We start from the raw sequence: 19,548 nt of genomic DNA on the forward strand, positions 1-19,548 counted from the left end.
AGGTTGGGGGAAGGCCTGAGAGGGGTATATAAAATTATAGGGGACACAGATGGGAAAGACAGGCAGAACATTTTTTCCAGGTGTAGAAATGTCAAAGACTAGAGAACACAGCTTTAGGATGAGAGCGGCAAAGTTTAACGGAGATATGTGGGCCTCATTTTTACAAGGATGGCGAGTGGCTGGGCCATTCGGCCTGGTGTGGTATGGAGGTAGATACGATAGTGGCATTTAAGAGGCTGTTGGATAGGCACACGGACCTGCAGGGAATGGAGAGACATGGGCCCGCATGTAGAGGAGATTGGTTTAGCTTGGCATTGTGTTGGCATGGACATTGTGGATGCCTGTTCCTGTGTTGTACTGTTCCATGCTAAATACAAACCAAGAGGGGCAACTTTGACACTCAAGAGGGTGATGGGTAAATGGAACAAGGTGTGAGAGGGTTGGGGGGTCATTGAGGCAGATACTACAAAAGCATTTAAAAGACACTTGGACAGGTACATGGATAGGAAAGGTTTAGAGGGATATGGGTCAAAAGCTGGCAAAGGGGACTAGCGGAGACGTGGCATCTTGATTGTCATTGGCGAGTTGGGCCGAAGGGCCTGTTTCCGTGCTGTAGGACTCTTTGACGATGTGGCATATTTCCATGAGCCTGCTCAAAGAAAACCAATTGGAGATTGGTGATGGTCACATCAATGGAAATGTCTTTTGTCGTCTTTTCCGGTGGTCTTGCCTTCCTTTAAAATCCTCATCTTATTTTGCAGATTAAATGGGGACAAGTCATGGTGGCGCGGTGGTAGAGTTGCTGCCTCACAGCGCCCCGAGAACTACCACGACTACGGGTGCTGTCTGTACGGAGTTTGTACATTCTCCCCGTGACCTGCGTGCGTTTTCTCCAGCTGCTCCGGTTTCCTCCCACACTCCAAAGACGTGAAGGTTTGTAGGTTAATCGGCTTGGTAAAATTTGTAAATTGGCCCTTGCGTGCGTAGGATGGTGTTAGTGTGCGGGGATCGCCGGTCGGCACAGACTCGGTGGGCCGAAGAGCCTGTTTCCGCGCTGTATCTCTAAACTATGTGAACTAAGCTAAAACCAAGTCTTTCCAAATGAAACTTGCTACTTACTTGAAGTATTCTTCACTGCCACTGACGAAGGTTTTGTTAATGGGCCTGCTGTAATTCACCATCGTGAAGTTGGGAAAGGCCGAATTACAGAACGATGTGTTTTTAATATGTACATGTTTGCCATCCTCAATCATACATGAATCTGTTGGGACAAGAAAATCAAGTTAATATGTCAATACTTTCATTTCTTTTTAAATCCCGTCACTAAATATCTAAATTGATTAAGAAAGTTTGAGTTGGTGTCTGGAGCCTTTAAAATGTCATATATCGCTCTGATAATGAAGGTGTAACACGCCAGCAATGAATTGTTTCTATCCAAAGGACTTCATTTTACTCAATGCATTGCAAAATAATTTAGTATCTAATTTAGATAATAATTTATTGCCTTTTGAGGGATTTTCTGTTGCCTAGAATGTTACAACTGAGATCAGGCCGAGTTCCTTTCTCATTAAATATATATTCAGGAAAATTGTGCTTTTCAAACCAGAGCAAAATATTCAATAGATTCAAAATTTACAATCGTTCGTGTAACCATAATGTGAACCTGCAAGTTAAGTGTCCTCATTAGATTTTATTCTGGGTGTGTACTTGAATTCCAAGATCATATAGATTGGTAAGATTGTCGATTCTCCCATTTATGCCTTCATTGTGATGTGTTGGCAATACCACAGAGGATCTTGGAGTGTCAATACGTTCTGGAGATAACAACTGTACTATTTCTTGTTCCTGTTTGCATGATACCCAATATCATCACTACCATTCCCCATTCTCAGTTATTGCCCCGATCAATGTGAACATGCACAAAATGCTCCCGAGTATAATATTAACACTCAAAACATTCCTGATTGAAAACCCTACAGTTAATTGCCCCGTGTACATTTGCATCGAGCATTTTGTGGATCACACATTTTTTGAAGACCTCACTTGGATGAAAGTGGTCTCAGATTTCCCACATTGTTTGTCATCAAAATCCTGACACCAATAAAAGGCCAAGCTTATTTGCCGTGTGTCCGATTAGCTTCTTTCATGTTTTGCAGTTCCAAGGAATGCTTTGAAGGGTTCTCCTTGGAAACTTGAGGTGGGTTGGTGATAACAACAAGCTAATCTTCAGGGAAGATAGCTTAAACCTGACATAAATCTTGCTTAATCATTCTCAAGACATGTTTGGCATTTTTTTTTCTGGAGTTTTAGATGGGAGGTCTGTAAAGTTAGCAATTGAAGATGAATAAGCTTGGTCCATGACAATGTATTGTAGCATATAGAAACAAAGAACTGCAGAGGCTGGTTAATGCACAAAAGGACACAAAGTGCTGGAGTACTCAGCAGGTCAGGCAGCATCTCTGGAGAGCATAGATGGGTGACGTTTCAAGAACAAGGGTCGAGATCCTTTCTTCAGATCTGAAACGTCACCTATCCATGTTCTCTGGAGATGCTGCCACACCTCCTGAGTTGCTCCAGCACTTTATTGTGGCACATAGTGTCCTTTATTGTGGCACATAGTCGACAGGGGCATTGAAAACTCTCTTACTGGGGTCCCTACATATCGCTGGCTGTCTGAGGCTCATTAAATAGCTGGTAGGACAACACTAAGTCATGAGAGGACGGCTGGTGGAAGCATTACCTGGAAGCCACCAGTGTAAATGAGTTCCCTGGGCTCGATACCTACCTTGGCAAGGATTCTCACATACCAGCTGAAGTTCCCTCGGGTAGAGTCGGGCTTCGTTGGTATACGGTAACGTGTATATGCTGTGGGGAGGAAAATAGTGGCAATGCACTCAAACATTTCACCGTGGACTTTGTTGCTGGCTACGGCGCTCAGGGACAGTTCCTGGCGAAACCTTGCCACCATCACCTCCACCCTAAAGTGACAATGAATCTTCTCGTGAGGAAGTGGGGAGGTAAGTGAAGAAAGTTGAGTTTATTCCTGCTGATGTCAAGTTGGAATCCATCTAAGTACCTAAGCCTGACCCATATTCTTGCACTCTTGTATGATAGTGCTTATGTGTAGTGCGTTCTACTGAAGTGAATGCAAAACAAAAATAATTTCGCTGTACCTCAGTACATGTAACAATAATGTACCATCGAACAAACTCTTGATTCAGGCAGATCGTAGCTCTTCAGAAAGGTAATTGCCCTATTGGTAAAATTAATTGGCATGCTAAACTCCAACAGTCATTTGGCATTCTTGTACATCTTGTGGTGTAACCTTGCAACTCAATATCCCAACAGGCAGAGAGGCAGTAGGAAGCTTACAAGTACTTTCTGGAGCTAAGGGCTGAGATTTTTAGCTAGCTGAACTCATTAACATCTTTATAAATGAAGACAGACACAAAATGCTGGGGCAACTCAGCGGGTCAGGCAGCGTCTCTGACGAGAAGGAATGGGTGACTTTTCGGGTCGAGACCCTTCTTCAGACTGATGTCAGGGGTGATGGGGGGGGGGGTCTAGAGGTATGGAAGGGGAAGGTGTGAAAATGATGGATCAAAGCAAATGCTGCTAAGGGAAAGTAGAATGGTTCATTGTTAGCTGAGGGGAATGTGACAACGCGGCATACAATCAGTAATATGTAACCAGGTGGACAGCAGAACCAGGATGGGGGAGGGATAGAGAGAGAGGGAAAGCAATGTTAGAGAAATCAATATCCATACCACTGGGTTGTAAGCTGCCCAAGCGAAATGTGAGGTGGTGTTCCTTCAATTTGCGTTAGGCCTCATTCGTTATCTTTCTAAATGCTTGATCTACGACAATCTTTACTCTTACCAATTTATCCAAAGGTTTCTCCAGCTTGGATAAGTGATTGTGTTGTGAAGGGGGTCGAAAGGGGAAAGGGAGAAGAGGGGGAGATGGGCATTTATTTCAAGAGGGCTTGTATACAAAAACAGGAATGTAATGCTGAGGTTCCATAAGGCGCTGGCAAGGACGCATTTGGAAATTGTGAGCAATTTTGGGTCCTATATCTGAGGAAGGATGTGCTGGCTCTGGAGAGGGTCACTTGTTCAATTCTCCCGAGATGCTGCCTGACCCGTTGACTTACTCCAGCACTTTGTGTCTACCATTGCAAATATGATGTAACATCATAGAGTGAAACGTGTTGTAAAACCTGTAAGATTAAGTGATACATGCCATATAACAGTATAAAATGTGCTCCACTACAATTTATCACGCAGAAACGAATAACAATATTTGTCAAACACCTTTGTGCACGCTTTGGAACAAAATTCACATTGCATATTATTGTAAATACCAAGTATCAACATGCTTGCATACGACTGTTAACGGTACAAACACAATGTACTTACTATATGATACATACCACGTGATGTTATACCAGGTAACTATATCAAGCAGGAAGGAACTGCAGATGCTGGCTTACACTGAAGATAGACACTAGATGCTGGAGTAACTCAACGGGTCAGGCAGCATCTCCGGAGGAGAGGAATAGGTGACGTTTTGGGTCGAGACCCTTCTTCAGACTGAGACTCAGGGGAGAGGAAAACCAGAGGTGTGAGAAGTACGGAACAAATCAGAGCCGGCACCGATGACCAAGGAAAGGTGGAGCCCACAATGGTCCAGTGTTGGCTGTGGAAGAGGTGATGACGTAGGGATACGAACAGTGAAACTAGCGGGACAACTCGGGTTGGGGAGGGACAGAGAGAGGAGAAATGCAAAAGGTTACTTGAAGTTAGAGAAGTCAATGTTCATACCGCTGGGGTGTAAGCTGCCCAAGCAAAATACGAGGGGATGTTCCTCCAATTTGCGCTGGGCCTCACTCTGACAGTGGAGGAGGCCCAGGACAGAAAGGTCAGTGTGGGAATGGGAATGGGAGTTAAAATGTTTGGCAACCGGGAGATTGCGTAGGCCAAGGTGTAATCAGCGAAGAAGGTCATACATGTTTCATATCCACACACATGTTTCAAGACTATGTGGTGAATGCCACGTAACATTGTGTTGTTTTCACAATGTAAAATCATATCTTAAAATGGTATAACATTGTATGTGGTTAGCATCATGAAGTACATTGTGTGATAACATTGGGTAAATGTCTCGTAGTACAGTACATTATGTATTGTGCAACACAGCGTGGTATACATTAAATTATATTATGTATTCTGTGTATATCTTTTGTTTCTTCACCAGATTTTTCTAGACTGCACTGAGGCGGTGCTGGCTCGAAGGGCCGAATGGCCTCCTCCTGCACCTACTGTCTATTGTCTATCACTGGAATAGTGAAAGGCTTGGATTGAATGGATGTGGAGAGGATGCTTCCATCAGTGGGAGAGTCCAGGACTAGAATTAAAGGACTTTTTTTTAGATGAGGAGGAATTTCTTTGGTCGGAGGGTGGTGGTGAATCTGTGGAATTCTTTACCACAGAAGGCAGTGAAGGACAAGTCAGTGGATATTTTTTAAGGCAGAGATAGATAAATTCTTGATTAATACAGGTGTAAGAGGTTATGGAGGGGAAGGCAGGAGAATGGGGTTAGGCGGGAGAGAGTAAACTATGTTTAAGAAGGCATAAAGTTGCTTCTATAGCACTTTTGATGAATGCATCGGCCCATTTAAAATAATATTTGGAAGGAGAAAATTGGTACCAGCCTTTAACAGGGCTGCAAAGTAATGTTACTATATTAATTTTACAACTCAGTTTAGAACTGGGAAAATATAATCTCAGTAACTTTTACGACATAAAAATGTCAAAATCATGATCCCTCTAAAAATGGAGTGTCGGTAAATTCCTGACTGCAGGAATCTCGGTCGGTCTTGGTCTGTCTTTCCTTGTCAACACTCAAAGTCAAACTTTGGTCTGGCCAATACTTTGATATTCCCAATAGGCTGTGAAAATGTTTCCCGTGATGTGTAAATATAACGGGTGTTTAATTGAAGGTGGTCTTGCAGCTACAAAGCATCTTTCATGGTTGCAAGACATCCCAAGAGCACTTTGCACATAATGGTCTTTAAAATGCCATTGTGGTTTTTTTTTTAAGAGAGACACAACAAGGAAAGAGGCCATTCGGCCCACCGAGTCCATGCCGACCGTTTACACTAGCTCTGGGACATCCCACTTTCTCATCCGCTCCTCCCCTGCACACTAGGGAGCAATTTACAGAGGGCCAATTAACCTACACACCCGCACGTCCTCGGGATGTGGGTGAAAACCGGAGCACCCGGAGGAAACCCACGCGGTCGCAGGGAGAACGTGCAGACTCCACACACACACAAACCCACACACACACACACACACAGATAGCACCCGAAGTCAGGATCAAATCTGGGTCTCTGGTGCTGTGAGGCAGCAGCCAATTTGCACAGGGAAGGTCCCACACACAACAAAAATATATGTGATCTCTATTAGTGAAGCAGGTTCAGGCACGAGCATTTGTTCAAATGTCAGTGATATTTCCCCAAGCTCGGATATGGGCTCCATCTACCCGAGAGGGGTAGATGGAGCCTGGGTTTGACATAGCAACATCCCCTCGGTAATGGGAAAAGCCAGGCTTGATTATGTGCTCGTCTTTGCAATGAGACTTTTGAATCAATGGTACAATTGTGAGCCACAACCATCAAGTCTTGTATTGATAGCATTAAATTATCTCACAGTACAGCCCTTTTTTTTTCCAAATCAGAGGTGCAAAACATGCAGAAGGGATTTTGTGCAGTTCAATGCATTCGTATGTCAAAGACAAAGAGCATGACACATGCATTAAAATATATATGTACTATACAAAGCATTGCATTTTTTACATAATCAAATATGCTTTAAAATCAACACCAAAGGCATTCTGCATTACCTTTGAACTTCAAGCATGTTTTGAAGATGAGTGAACAAACTTGGAATGCATTACTGTCTGCTGTTATCTGATAGCTGATATCTTTAACCCACATTAGATTTACATTACACTGTGATTTCCAAAGTTAGTAGCCTTCATTTTCCTACGGTTTAAGATTTTGATTCTGTGAATAAATTAATGAGATGCATCATTAAGATTTCAGCAAGGCCAGGACAAACTACAGGAACATTTTTTTTTTTTTTTTCTTTTATGGCACATGTATGTAATTAATGCAGTGACATCCAGTTCCCAAGTCAAAACGTAGAAACAAAGAACTACAGATGCTGGTTGATACCAAAGATGGACACAAAGCCCATGGGGTAACTCAGCGGGTCAGGCAACATCTCTCGAGAAAAATGAATAGGTGATGTTTCGGGTCGGGCTCTTTCTTCAGACTGAAAGTAGGGGATGGTGGAGGGGGGAGGGGAGCGAGCTGGAGGCGAGGAAAGACCAGAAAAAATCGTGGCAAGCAACAGATAACTTTCAGGCAGGGTAGTGCCCTGATACGACCATCGTTGGCTAGCGAAGTTCGTAAGTGCTAGGGGCAGAATTAGGCCATTCGGCCCATCAAGTCTACACCGCTCATTCAACCATGCCTGATCTATCTCTCCTTCCCAACCCTGTTCTCCTGCCTTCTCCCCATTACCCCAGACACCCGTAATAATCAAGAATCTATCAATCTCCGCCTTAGAAATATCCACGGACTTGGCCTCCACAGCCGTCTGTGGCAATGAATTCCACAGATTCGCCACCCTCTGACTAAGGAAATCCCTCTTTACCTCTTTTCTAGTGAAAAGGTGTGATCTCACGAGGGATACAATGGGGGGAACTGTGGAACTAGTTAAACAACAAGGGTGGAGGGAGATGGCAAGGGGTGGTGGGGTGGGGAGTGAGATTAGAAGTCACTTAAAATTGAAGAATTCCACGTTCATACCACCAGGTTGTAAGCTACTCCAGCAAATCAATTTTGTCATAGGTTAGATGGAGGGATCAACTTTGAAAGATGGAAGGCTGTGGAAGCCAAGTCAATGGATAGTTTTAAAGCGGAGATTTACAGATTCTTAATTCAACTCCATAAAGTCACCCCATTTAACAACAGCGGAGGCATTCCACCTCTCACTTCAGCCATTGCTATCTGGGAACAAGGTTATTATTACATATCGTATTAGGGTCAGAATTTGTGCAACGGATCCAAAATCAAAAGAAGTTAAGCCTACTCGACCCGAAACGTCACCCATTCCTTCTCTCCTGAGATGCTGCCTTATCCCTCTACATCATCGCTGTACCTTTTGTTTCCCTTATCCCTAACCAGTCTGAAAATCTTCACTCTGTATCTCTGCTTTATCTGTTGTGCTTGAGTTTGAACTGATTGCATCTATGTATAGAAGATAGATGGAAAATGCTGGAGTAACTCAACGGGAAAGGCAATATCTCTGGAGAGAAGGAATGGGTGACGTTTCAGGTCGAGACCCTTCTTCAGACCCCGACCCGAAACGTCACCCATTCCTTCTCTCCAGAGATGCTGCCTGTCCCGCTGAGTTACTCCAGCTTTCTGCTTTTTGTGTCTAACCCTTCTTAAATACTTCTTAAACCCTTCTTGTATACACTGGAATTTAGAAGGATGAGAGGAGATCTTATCGAAACGTGTAAGATTATTAAGGGGTTGGACACGTTAGAGGCAGGAAACATGTTCTCAATGTTGGGGGAGTCCAGAACAAGGGGCCACAGTTTAAGAATAAGGGGTGGGCCATTTAGAACTGAGATGAGGAAAAACTTTTTCAGTCAGAATTTGTGGAATTTTCTGCCTCAGAAGGCAGTGGAGGCCAATTCTCCGAATGCATGCAAGGGAGAGCTAGATAGAGCTCTTAAGGATAGCGGAGTCAGGGGGTATGGGGAGAAGGCAGGAACGGGGTACTGATTGAGAATGATCAGCCATGATCACATTGAATGGCGGTGCTGGCTCGAAGGGCCGAATGGCCTCCTGCACCTATTGTCTATTGTCTAAATGTTTTGACTTATGATCTCTCAATTCTGCATCAATAGAATATATTCATCTTGCAAGTCTTTGCAAAACTGGAACAGCTTCTTCCCCTCTGTTATCAGGCTTCTGAACGGTCCTTCAACAAGCTAGGGTGCTGTCCGATTCACCTCCACCCCATTGCAGACATTGGACTTTGTCTCTGGAACTGGTGCGCTCCAATGCTGAGAACTATATTATGCACTCTGTGTCTTCCCCTTTGCTACTAACTTTTGTACTTGAATTTGACTTGATTGTATTTAGGTACAGTATTAACATAGAAACATAGAAAATAGGTGCAGGAGTAGGACATTCGGCCCTTCGAGCCAGCATTCAATATGATCATGGCTGATCATCCCAAATCAGTACCCCATTCCTCCTTCCTCCCCATATCCCTTGATTCCGTTAGCCCTAAGAGCTATATCTAACTCTCATTTGAAAACATCCAGAGAATTGGCCTCCACTGCCTACTGTGGTGGAGATTTACACAGATTCACAACTCTCTGTGTGAAAACGTTTTTCCCATCTTCTGCCAGTAAAGTTACCTTTCTTTAAGTTCAGGACTTAATGAATTTTATCATTGTACAGTAGTGTTATATTAGGGAACCCACGCATCATTTGAACACAGTAACCCAGCTGAGAATGTGTGAATTTATCCCCATAATCAATGACAACTTTGACATGGGGGTTTTAAGGAGAATATTTAAGGAGTGGATGTGGAGAGGATGTTTCCACTAGTGGGAGAGTCTGGGACCAGAGGTCATAGCTTCAGAATTAAAGAACGTTCCTTTAGGAAGGAGATGAGGAGGGATTTCTTTAGCCAGAGGGTGGTGAATCTGTGGAATTATTTTCCACAGAAGGCAGCGGAGGCCAAGTCAGTGGCTATTTTTAAGGCAGGGATAGATAGATTCGAGATTAGTACGGGTGTCAGGGGCTATGGGGAGAAGGCAGGAGAATGGGGTTAGGAGGGAGAGATCGATCAGCCACGATTGGATGGCAGAGTAGACTTGATGGGCCGAATGGCCTAATTCTGCTCCTATCACTTATGACCTTATGATTATTGCTGTAAGTATTAATGTAATGGCTTTCAATTACAATTTATCTTTTATATCGTAGATAGAGCTTGCTGACATTTTGGCAATCGTACATCTTAACCCAATGCAAGCTGCAAATCTAAACATATTAAAATCACAGATTGTTATAGAGTGGCGACATAGTAATTCAGTGTCCAAATGTTGCCTTAAACCAGAGAGATGACCTTTATACACTTGTCAAAAAATATGCAAACAAGATAAGATTGCATGTTATAATGCAAGCAATGGTTTAATCTTGTTGGTTCCCTTGGCATTTCAGGACTTCCAGATGATATAAGTTTAACAAGTTTATATTGTTCATTGACACCATCTCTGCAGATTGCTGTGTAGATTACACACAAGTTATGTTTAGTTTAGAGATACAGCGCGGAAACAGGCCCTTCGGCCCAACGAGTCCGTGCCGACCAGTGATCCCCGCACACTAGTACTATCCTACACACTCTAGGGACAATTTACCTTTTTTTTTTAACCAAAGCCAATCAACCTACAAACATGTACGTCTTTGGAGCGTGGGAGGAAACCGGGACACCCGGAGAAAATCCACGCAGGTCACGGGGAGAACGTACAAACTCCATACAGACTGCACCCGTGGTTAGGATCGAACCCGGGTCTCTGGCGCTGTAAGGCAGCAACTCTACCTCTGCGCCACCGTGCCGCTTACAAGTTCTTCACACTAAATTCTTGCCTGAAACTTACTTTTGTGCTTGTCTTAAAGATTTTCCCCAACTGAAATTGTTACAATCTTATGAGGATGCTTGATTACCCACTAGAGCTCAGCTCAGAAATAATTAAATTTGCCAAGAGAATTTAATTTAATTTCCTAAATGAATCTTTGGAGACATTAACTATAATTTTATATTGGCCCAGTGATACTAGAATCTTAATGGTACATCTCAATTACATTGTAAATCCCCGGAGCATTTTAAACAACATAGATGACTTTAGAGATACAGCGAAAGAGATGAGACTCTAACAAAGCTTAAAAAAAAGTTCCGATTTTGTGTGTCAATGTTCATAAGTGATAGGAGCAGAATTAGGCCATTCGGCCCATCAAGTCTACTCCGCCATTCAATCATGGCAGATCTTTAGTCAGAGGGTGGTGAATCTGTGGATTTTTTTGCCACAGACGGCTGTGGAGGCAAATTCAGTGGATATATTTAAGACAGAGATAGATAGATTCTTGATCAGTACGGGTGTCAGAGGTTATGGGGAGAAGGCAGGAGAATGGGGTTAGGAGGGAGTGATAGATCAGCCACGATTGGATGGCGGAGTAGACTTGATTGGCGAAAGAGCCTAATTCTGCTCCTATCACCTATGATCTTATGATCTATCTTTCCCTCGTAAGCACATTCTCATGCCTTCTCCCCGTAACCCGTGACAACCGTACTAATCAATTCTATTTGCTTATGGTAGTACAGAGAGGATGGGGGAAAATGTGAGCTTGAACTTACTGCAGCTTCCTACCACAGGGTTAGAGAGGTCGAAGATTTCATACCTTCCTCCCCCCATTTTCTGTACAGGGCACAAGGGGCGATCAAGTAGAAGAGAAGTGAGGCATATGTCCACTGAGAGGGAGAACGAGGGAGGACCCGGCATGGGGGGTGGGGAGGGGGGACCACTGAGAACTGAGGGGGACCACGAAATGGAATGTATTAAAAATGGTTTGTGTTAAAATGGAATTCATTCATAGTAAGAGACTATGGTTTTTTTTAGGTGACCCACCCATGGTCATGGTGGCTACCTCCCTTCCAATGACTCCATCTACACCTCGCGCTGCCTCGGCAAGGCCAGCAGCATAACCAAGGACAAGTCGCACCCCGGCCACTCCCTCTTCTCCCCTCTCCCATCGGGCAAAAGGCATAGAAGTGTGAACACGCACACCTCCAGATTCAGGGACAGTTTCTTCCCAGCTGTTATCAGGCAACTGAATCATCCCACCACAACCAGAGAGCGGTCCTGAACTACTATCTACCTCATTGGTGACCTTCGGACTATCTTTGATCGGACTTTGCTAGCTTTACCTTGCACTGAACGTTATTCCCATTATCATGTATCTATAACACTGTCTTTCTGCTGACTGGATAGCCCGCAACAAAAGCTTTTCACAGTATCTCCGTCCACGTGACCATAAACTCAAATGAACTGAACTAGTGCAAGGCTTGTATTGTTTTGTGAATAAGTTAATGATACACTTAATGGTAGCTTATCAAGGTACCTTAATCCAATGAGGTGGAAGGTAGTGATCCTTATTTGAAGAGTTAAAAAACCTTAACTGGAAAATATATTTTTTAATTAACATTATATATCTAAAGTATTAACATTGAGAGGGGATATTATTTGGCCCTGTGCCCTCAATCTTGTGGAAACTCCGTGACTCTGTAGATTTTATTACTTTCATTATAATCAGATAATTACATTATAACGAATGACGGAGAAATTAGAAACATTAAACATTTGAGGGGTTCCTCAAAGTGATCTGATCCTGTACAGGGCCCTGGTGAGACCGCACCTGGAGTACTGTGTGCAGTTGTACAGGGACCTAGTGGGACCACACCTGGAGTACTGTGTGCAGTTGTACAGGGCCCTAGTGAGACCGCACCTGGAGTACTGTGTGCAGTTGTACAGGGCCCTAGTGAGACCGCACCTGGAGTACTGTGTGCAGTTGTACAGGGCCCTAGTGAGACCGCACCTGGAGTACTGTGTGCAGTTGTACAGGGCCCTGGTGAGACCGCACCTGGAGTACTGTGTGCAGTTGTACAGGGCCCTAGTGGGACCGCACCTGGAGTACTGTGTGCAGTTGTACAGGGCCCGAGTGAGACCGCACCTGGAGTACTGTGTGCAGTCTTGGTCTCCAAATTTCAGGAAGGATATTCTTGCTATTGAGGGCGTGCAGCGTAGGTTTATTAGGTTAATTCCCGGAATGATGGGACTGTCATATGTTGAAAGATTGGAGCGACTAGGCTTGTATACACTGGAATTTAGAAGGATGAGAGGAGATCTTATCGAAACGTATAAGATTATTAAGGGGTTAGAAAATAGGTGCAGGAGTAGGCCATTCTTTGGACACGTTAGAGGCAGGAAACATGTTCCCAATGTTGGGGGAGTCCAGAACAAGGGGCCACAGTTTAAGAATGAGGGGTAGGCCATTTAGAACTGAGATGAGGAAAAACTTTTTCAGTCAGAGAGTTGTGAATCTGTGGAATTCTCTGCCTCAGAAGGCAGTGGAGGCCAATTCTCTGAATGCATTCAAGAGAGAGCTAGATAGAGCTCTTAATGATAGCGGAGTCGGGGGTATGGGGAGAAGGCAGGAACGGGGTACTGATTGAGAATGATCAGCCATGATCACATTGAATGGTGGTGCTGGCTCGAATGGCCGAATGGCCTCCTCCTGCACCTATCGTCTATTGTCTATTGTGACCTGAATGCTTGACATATCTGGATTAAATATCTGTCCACTTATCCCCTATAGTTTTATAGATTCATTCAGCCTGGTACCAGGCCCTTCGGCCCAACTTGCCCATGCCGACCAAGATACCCCATCTTAATTAGTCCCACCTTCCCTTGTTTGGCCCTTATCTCTCTCTAAACCTATCCTATCTATGTACCTGCCAAAACATGGTATTATAATACCTGCCTCAATGACCCCCTAAAAGTACCTTTCTCAACTATCCCCAATTTCTGAAATCGGAGCAGCCAATTTTCTGATTGAAACCTGAGAAATAAAACATGCACCACATATTTGGCACGTGAGGTGGTGTCCTTTATTAGCCAAGGCATAGAACATCAAAGCAGGGGGATTGTACTGGAACCACAATTGACACTAGTTAGATGACGGTCAGAGCACTGCATAGAATTACCAGTCGTTAAGTCATAGAGTCATGCAGCGTGGAAGCAGGACCCTTCAGCCCAACGTGCCCACGCCGACCAACATGCTCCAGTTGCACTAATACCACCCGCTTATATTTAGGCGTAATCCTTCTAAATCTACCCGATCGATCTTTAGCCGACGGAGGAAGACGGACATGTGGAAGTGAGGGAGCCGCTGCCGGGGCGAGGGAAAAAGGAGGACCCTGTGTGGAGGGACCACCATGAGGAGGGGGTGGGTGTGGGGGAGAACAAAGGGGGAACTGGCCATGGGGTTCTGTGTAACTTTGTCAGTGCCCTTTATGTGGCGACTCTTTGCATACCTAGGGTGTGCAAGCAAAGAGTTTCACTGTAACTTGTCACATGTGACAATAAAGTATTCCATTCAATTCAATTCAAATCAATTAAAAAATATATAGAAAATTACAGACAGTTGGCAAGATTGGATAAATGAATTATTCTCTCGGGCAACCAATAAGTACATAATGTGCCAAATAGTCTCTATCTACGCTGCGAAATTCTACGATTCTGCAAGGCCACAGTCCAACCCCTCTTTTCCTTTCCATTAATTTTTCAATCGTCAATAAAATTTCCCATGGTCCACTCATACATGACACCATCTTAAGGTCTCTTGGGTTTAGATTTACCTTCCAATCAGGTAACGTGGTCCTACCCAAATGAAGGCGACTGCGTATTAAAAATGACAATTCAAATGATCAAAACAGCAGAAGTAAAATGACTAGCGGTAACCTCATTCCCCAATTCCCGCTAGCCAGCCATGGATGAGGGTTGAAATTAAATGAAAGCAAGTATGATGTTGGAAGATGCAGTGGTCCCTGCTGGATTGTTAGTGGATCAGCTGTCCTTCTAAGGCATGTTTGTGTTCGCAAGTATCCATGCCGAGCCCTGTGAGACTTGTGCATGTCTTGTTGCTACATGTTAAACCTCCTCCAAAGGATCAGAAGATGGGACCAGTCCAAAGAATAGGTTCGGCAGTGGTTGTTACCCAGTAGTAGCTTGTTCTTGTCCCTGCAATTTTCAGTGTTCCAGCTGTTATCACAGGATGCCCAAGGGAGCACAGGCATGCACGATGCAAAAAGGTAGAACAGGGTGTAGCAGATTATGATATTGTAGTACACCGCGATCAGCACCGAGATGATCAACATTGCAATCCCGCAGCCTGCAAGCAGAATGGAAACAAGACAGTGTTAATATGCAACAAGGCATGCTCATTATTTCCAATGTGGAATTCTCTGCCTCAGAGGGCAGTGGAGGCCAATTCTCTGAATACATTCAAGAGAGAGCTAGATAGAGCTCTTAAGGATAGCGGAGTCAGGGGGTATGGGGAGAAGGCAGGAACGGGGTACTGATTGAGAATGATCAGCCATGATCACATTGAATGGCGGTGCTGGCTCGAAGGGCCGAATGGCCTACTCCTGCACCTATTGTCTATTGTCTATTGTCTAAAAGAAAGTGGTTCTCAGAGGCTGCCTGTGTATGTGATCACCTACCGAGGAAAGACATTGTCAAGCTTAAAATGGTTTACGAAGTTGTAGTTGACAGGACAATAGACAATAGGTGCAGGAGTAGGACATTCGGCCCTTCGAGCCATGAGAGGAATAGATCGGGTAGATGCACAGAATTTCTTGCCCAGAGTAGGGGAATGGAGGACCAGAGGACATAGGTTCAAGGTGAAGAGATTTAATAGGAATCTGAGGGGTGACTTTCTCATGCAAAGGGCAGTGGGTGTATAGAACGAGCTGCCAGAGGAAGTAGTTGAGGCTGGGACTATCCCAAAGTTTAAGAAACAGTTAGACAGGTACATGGATAGGACAGGCTTGTACTCGCTGGAATTTAGAAGATTGAGGGGGGATCTTATAGAAGCTTACAAAATTCTTAAGGGGTTGGACAGGCTAGATGCAGGAAGATTGTTCCCGATGTTGGGGAAGTCCAGAACAAGGGGTCACAGTTTAAGGATAAGGGGGAAGTCTTTTAGGACCGAGATGAGTACGTTTTTTTTCACACAGAGAGTGGTGAATCTGTGGAATTCTCTGCCACAGAAGGTAGTTGAGGCCAGTTCATTGGCTATATTTAAGAGGGAGTTAGATGTGGCCCTTGAGGCTAAAGGGATCAGGGGGTATGGAGGGAAGGCAGGTACAGGATACTGAGTTGGATGATCAGCCATGATCATATTGAATGGCGGTGCAGGCTCGAAGGGCCGAATGGCCTACTCCTGCACCTATTTTCTATGTTTCTATGTTTCTTTGTTCGGAGGGAAATGGACCAAATGCAGGCGGGTGGAACTAGTGTAGCTGGGACATGTTGGCCGGTGTGGGCAGGTGGAACTAGTGTAGCTGGGACATGTTGGCCGGTGTGGGCTTGTTAGGCCAAAGGGCCTGTATCCACACAGCTTCGCTCGACGACTCTACCTTGTAAAGCAGGGATGGCCTTCCACACAGATATCGGCCCCTGACTGGCAAATTGACCGAGTGCCGTCTCCAGGAGGAATATGGGGACCCCAGCAAAAGCCAGCATTATCAGGTAAGGGATCAAAAACGCACCTGAAGGAAGAGACAGTGAACAAAGATTTAGTAGTTCAGTTTAGAGATACAGCATAGAAGCAGGCCCTTTGGCCCACCGAATCCGCGCCAACCAGCAGTCACCCCGTACACAAGCTCTATCCCACACATACGTCCTAGGAGCAGAATGAAGCCATTTAACCCATCAAGTCTACTGCACCATTCAATGCTGGCTGATCTATCTTTCCCTCTCAACCCCATTCTCCTGCCTTCTCCCCATAACCCCTGACACCCGTACTAATCAAGAATCTGTCATTCTCCATCTCAAAATTGTCCCTTGACTTGGCCTCCACAGCCGTCTGTGGCAATTAATTACCACAGGTTCACCACCCTCTGACTAAAGAAATTCCTCCTCATCTCCTTTCCAAAGGCACACTCTTTTAATCTGAGGCTATGACCTCTGCTCCTGGACTCTCCCACCTCACCATTGTGCCACAAGTATTTCTTGTAGAATCAAGTAACTGCAGACACTGGTTTACACAAAAGGACACAAAGTGCTGGAGTTACTCAGCGGGTCAGGCAGCATCTCTCGAGAATATGGATAGGTGACTTTTCAGGCCAGGTCTTTTCTTCAGACTGATTGACAATAGGTGCAGGAGTAGGCCATTCGGCCCTTCGAGCCAGCACCACCATTCAATGTGATCATGGCTGATCATTCTCAATCAGTACCCCGTTCCTGCCTTCTCCCCATACCCCCTGACTCCGCTATCCTTAAGAGCTCTATCTAGTTCTCTCTTGAATGCATTCAGAGACTTGGCCTCCAGTGCCTTCTGAGAGTGAATGCTACAGATTTACAACTCTCTGACTGAAAAAGTTTTTCCTCATCTCCTTTCTAAATGGCCTACCCCTTATTCTTAAACTGTGGCCCCTGGTTCTGGACTCCCCCAACATTGGGAACATGTTTCCTGCCTCTAACGTGTCCAACCCCTTAATAATCTTATACATTTCGATAAGATCCCCTCTCATCCTTCTAAATTCCAGTGTATACAAGCCTAGCCGCTCCAGTCTTTCAACATACGACAGTCCCGCCATTCCGGGAATTAACCTAGTAAACCTACGCTGCACGCCCTCAATAGCAAGAATATCCTTCCTCAAATTTGGAGACCAAAACTGCACACAGTATTACAGGTGTGGTCTCACTAGGGCTCTGTACAACTGCAGAAGGACCTCTTTGCTCCTATACTCAACTCCTCTTGTGATGAAGGGACCTGACCTGAAACTTCACCTATCCGTGTTCTCCAGAGATCTTGCCTGCCGTGTGGAGTTACTCCAGCACTTTGTGTCTTTTTTAGTAGTCATGAGCCAAGAGTGCTTCATTGTCTTATGTCCCGAAACTGAACAATGATATTCTCACTTGTAGTAGAGCAGACATGGAAACATAGTACTGTGCAAACGAAAGGATTTAAGATGATTCTTTTTTTAAATGTTTGAAAGCGTTATGACACTTGCTGCATTTAGTTTAAAATTGTAAAATTCTGAAGTGTATTGGAAAAATACCAAGCTGAGGTGCCAACGTCAGGAAGCAGAACCAGTGTGTTTCGGGGAACAATTTACACTGGGCACACAATGTGTAATATCAAGGGTAAACAGCAGAGGGCTCTGTAGACTGCAATCAAAACCAGTGTTACTGAAAATCAAACGATAACATCATTGCAAAGGCACATCGTTTCAACTCTTCGGTGCAGGCTCAAAGGGCCGAATGGCCTACTCCTGCACCTATTTTCTATGTTTCAGATGAAATTGCCCATTACAATTTGATGTAAGTTGCTAATCTTCATAATAAATCAACGAAGGCTTGCTGATGAGACAAAAGTGGGTGGTTCTTGCAGATAGTGAAGATGGTTGTGATAGATTGCAGCAGGGGGGTAAGTTGGGCCGAAGGGCCTGTTTCCACGCTGTATCAGTCTATGACTATGACTATGGCTCTATGTATGTCATTGCTCCCAAACTGTGTGAACCTTGTTTTAATGTCTTTCTCAAGCGCCTCGTTAAGATACCAGAAGATAGCTGGCAAAATTAAACTGACAAAGTATTTTGTTACTAACAGAACCTGCTGAAGGGCAAATGGTCACAGACGACATTAGTTCAAGGGTTTGAACAAAGGGGATGGCACGGTGGCGAAGCGGTAGAGTTGCTGCATTACAGAGCCAGAGACCAGGGTCCGATGCTGACTATACACAGTTTGTACGTGCTTCCCTGGGACTGTGTGGGTTTTCTCTGGGTGCTCCGGTTTCCTCCCACACTCCAACAATTCCAAAGACAGAGATTCACTTGCACCTCCTTCAACCTCATCTATTGTATCCGCGGTTCCAAGTGTGGACTCCTGTATATCGGCGAGACCAAGCTCAGGCTCGGCGATTGTTTCGCTGAACACCTCCGCTCAGTCTGCCTGGGACTAGGTGATCTCCCTACTTTAACTCTCCTCCCCATTCCCACATTGACCTTTCCATCCTGGGCCTCCCCCTCTGTCAGAGTGGGGGTCAACACAAATTGGAGGAACAGCACCTCATATTTTGCTTGGTCAGCTTGTAACCCAGCGGTAAGAATATTGATTTCTCTAACTTCAAGTAACCCTTGCATCCTCTCTCTCTCCATCCCTCCCTCCACCTTTATCATCGTACTAGTTTTACTGTTGTTCTGTTGAGTTTCACTGCCAGTGTAACTCGTTATCACCTAGTCCACAGCCAACAATCGACCATAGTGTGCTCTACCTTCCCTTGATCATTGTTGCTTTTTGCTTATCTTTCCATGTGTATTGGTTCTATGTGCTGTCCATATCTCTCATTTCTCTCTCCCCTGACTCTCAGTCTGAAGGAGGGTCTCGACCCGAAACGTCATCCATTCTTTTTCTCCAAAGACGCTGCCTGTCCCACTGAGTTACAGCAGCATTTTGTGTCAATCTCCGATTAAAGATAGAAACATAGAAACATAGAAAATAGGTGCAGGAGTAGGCCATTCAGCCCTTCGAGCCTGCACCGCCATTCAATATGATCATGGCTGATCATCCAACTCAGTATCCCGTACCTGCCTTCTCTCCATACCCCCTGAT

The 19,548-nt window shown here is 44.7% G+C and overlaps 1 protein-coding gene across 2 annotated transcripts in view; it reads right to left on the reverse strand.

The window, feature by feature from the left end:
* The window catches only part of slc6a5 (solute carrier family 6 member 5), an 80,094-nt gene that overhangs the window by 44,612 nt on the left and 15,934 nt on the right, over window positions 1-19,548 (reverse strand). For both annotated transcript variants that reach the window (XM_078415504.1, XM_078415503.1), the window contains exons 4-6: window positions 16,350-16,481; window positions 14,927-15,100; window positions 1,120-1,261 (exon numbers count right to left, since the gene is read on the reverse strand). In XM_078415504.1, coding sequence (XP_078271630.1) covers window positions 1,120-1,261; window positions 14,927-15,100; window positions 16,350-16,481 — 448 coding nt within the window. The remainder of the gene's footprint in view (window positions 1-1,119; window positions 1,262-14,926; window positions 15,101-16,349; window positions 16,482-19,548) is intronic.

The sequence above is a fragment of the Rhinoraja longicauda genome, chromosome 18 (genome assembly GCF_053455715.1).
Source record: "Rhinoraja longicauda isolate Sanriku21f chromosome 18, sRhiLon1.1, whole genome shotgun sequence".
NCBI classification, from domain to species: domain Eukaryota; kingdom Metazoa; phylum Chordata; class Chondrichthyes; order Rajiformes; family Arhynchobatidae; genus Rhinoraja; species Rhinoraja longicauda.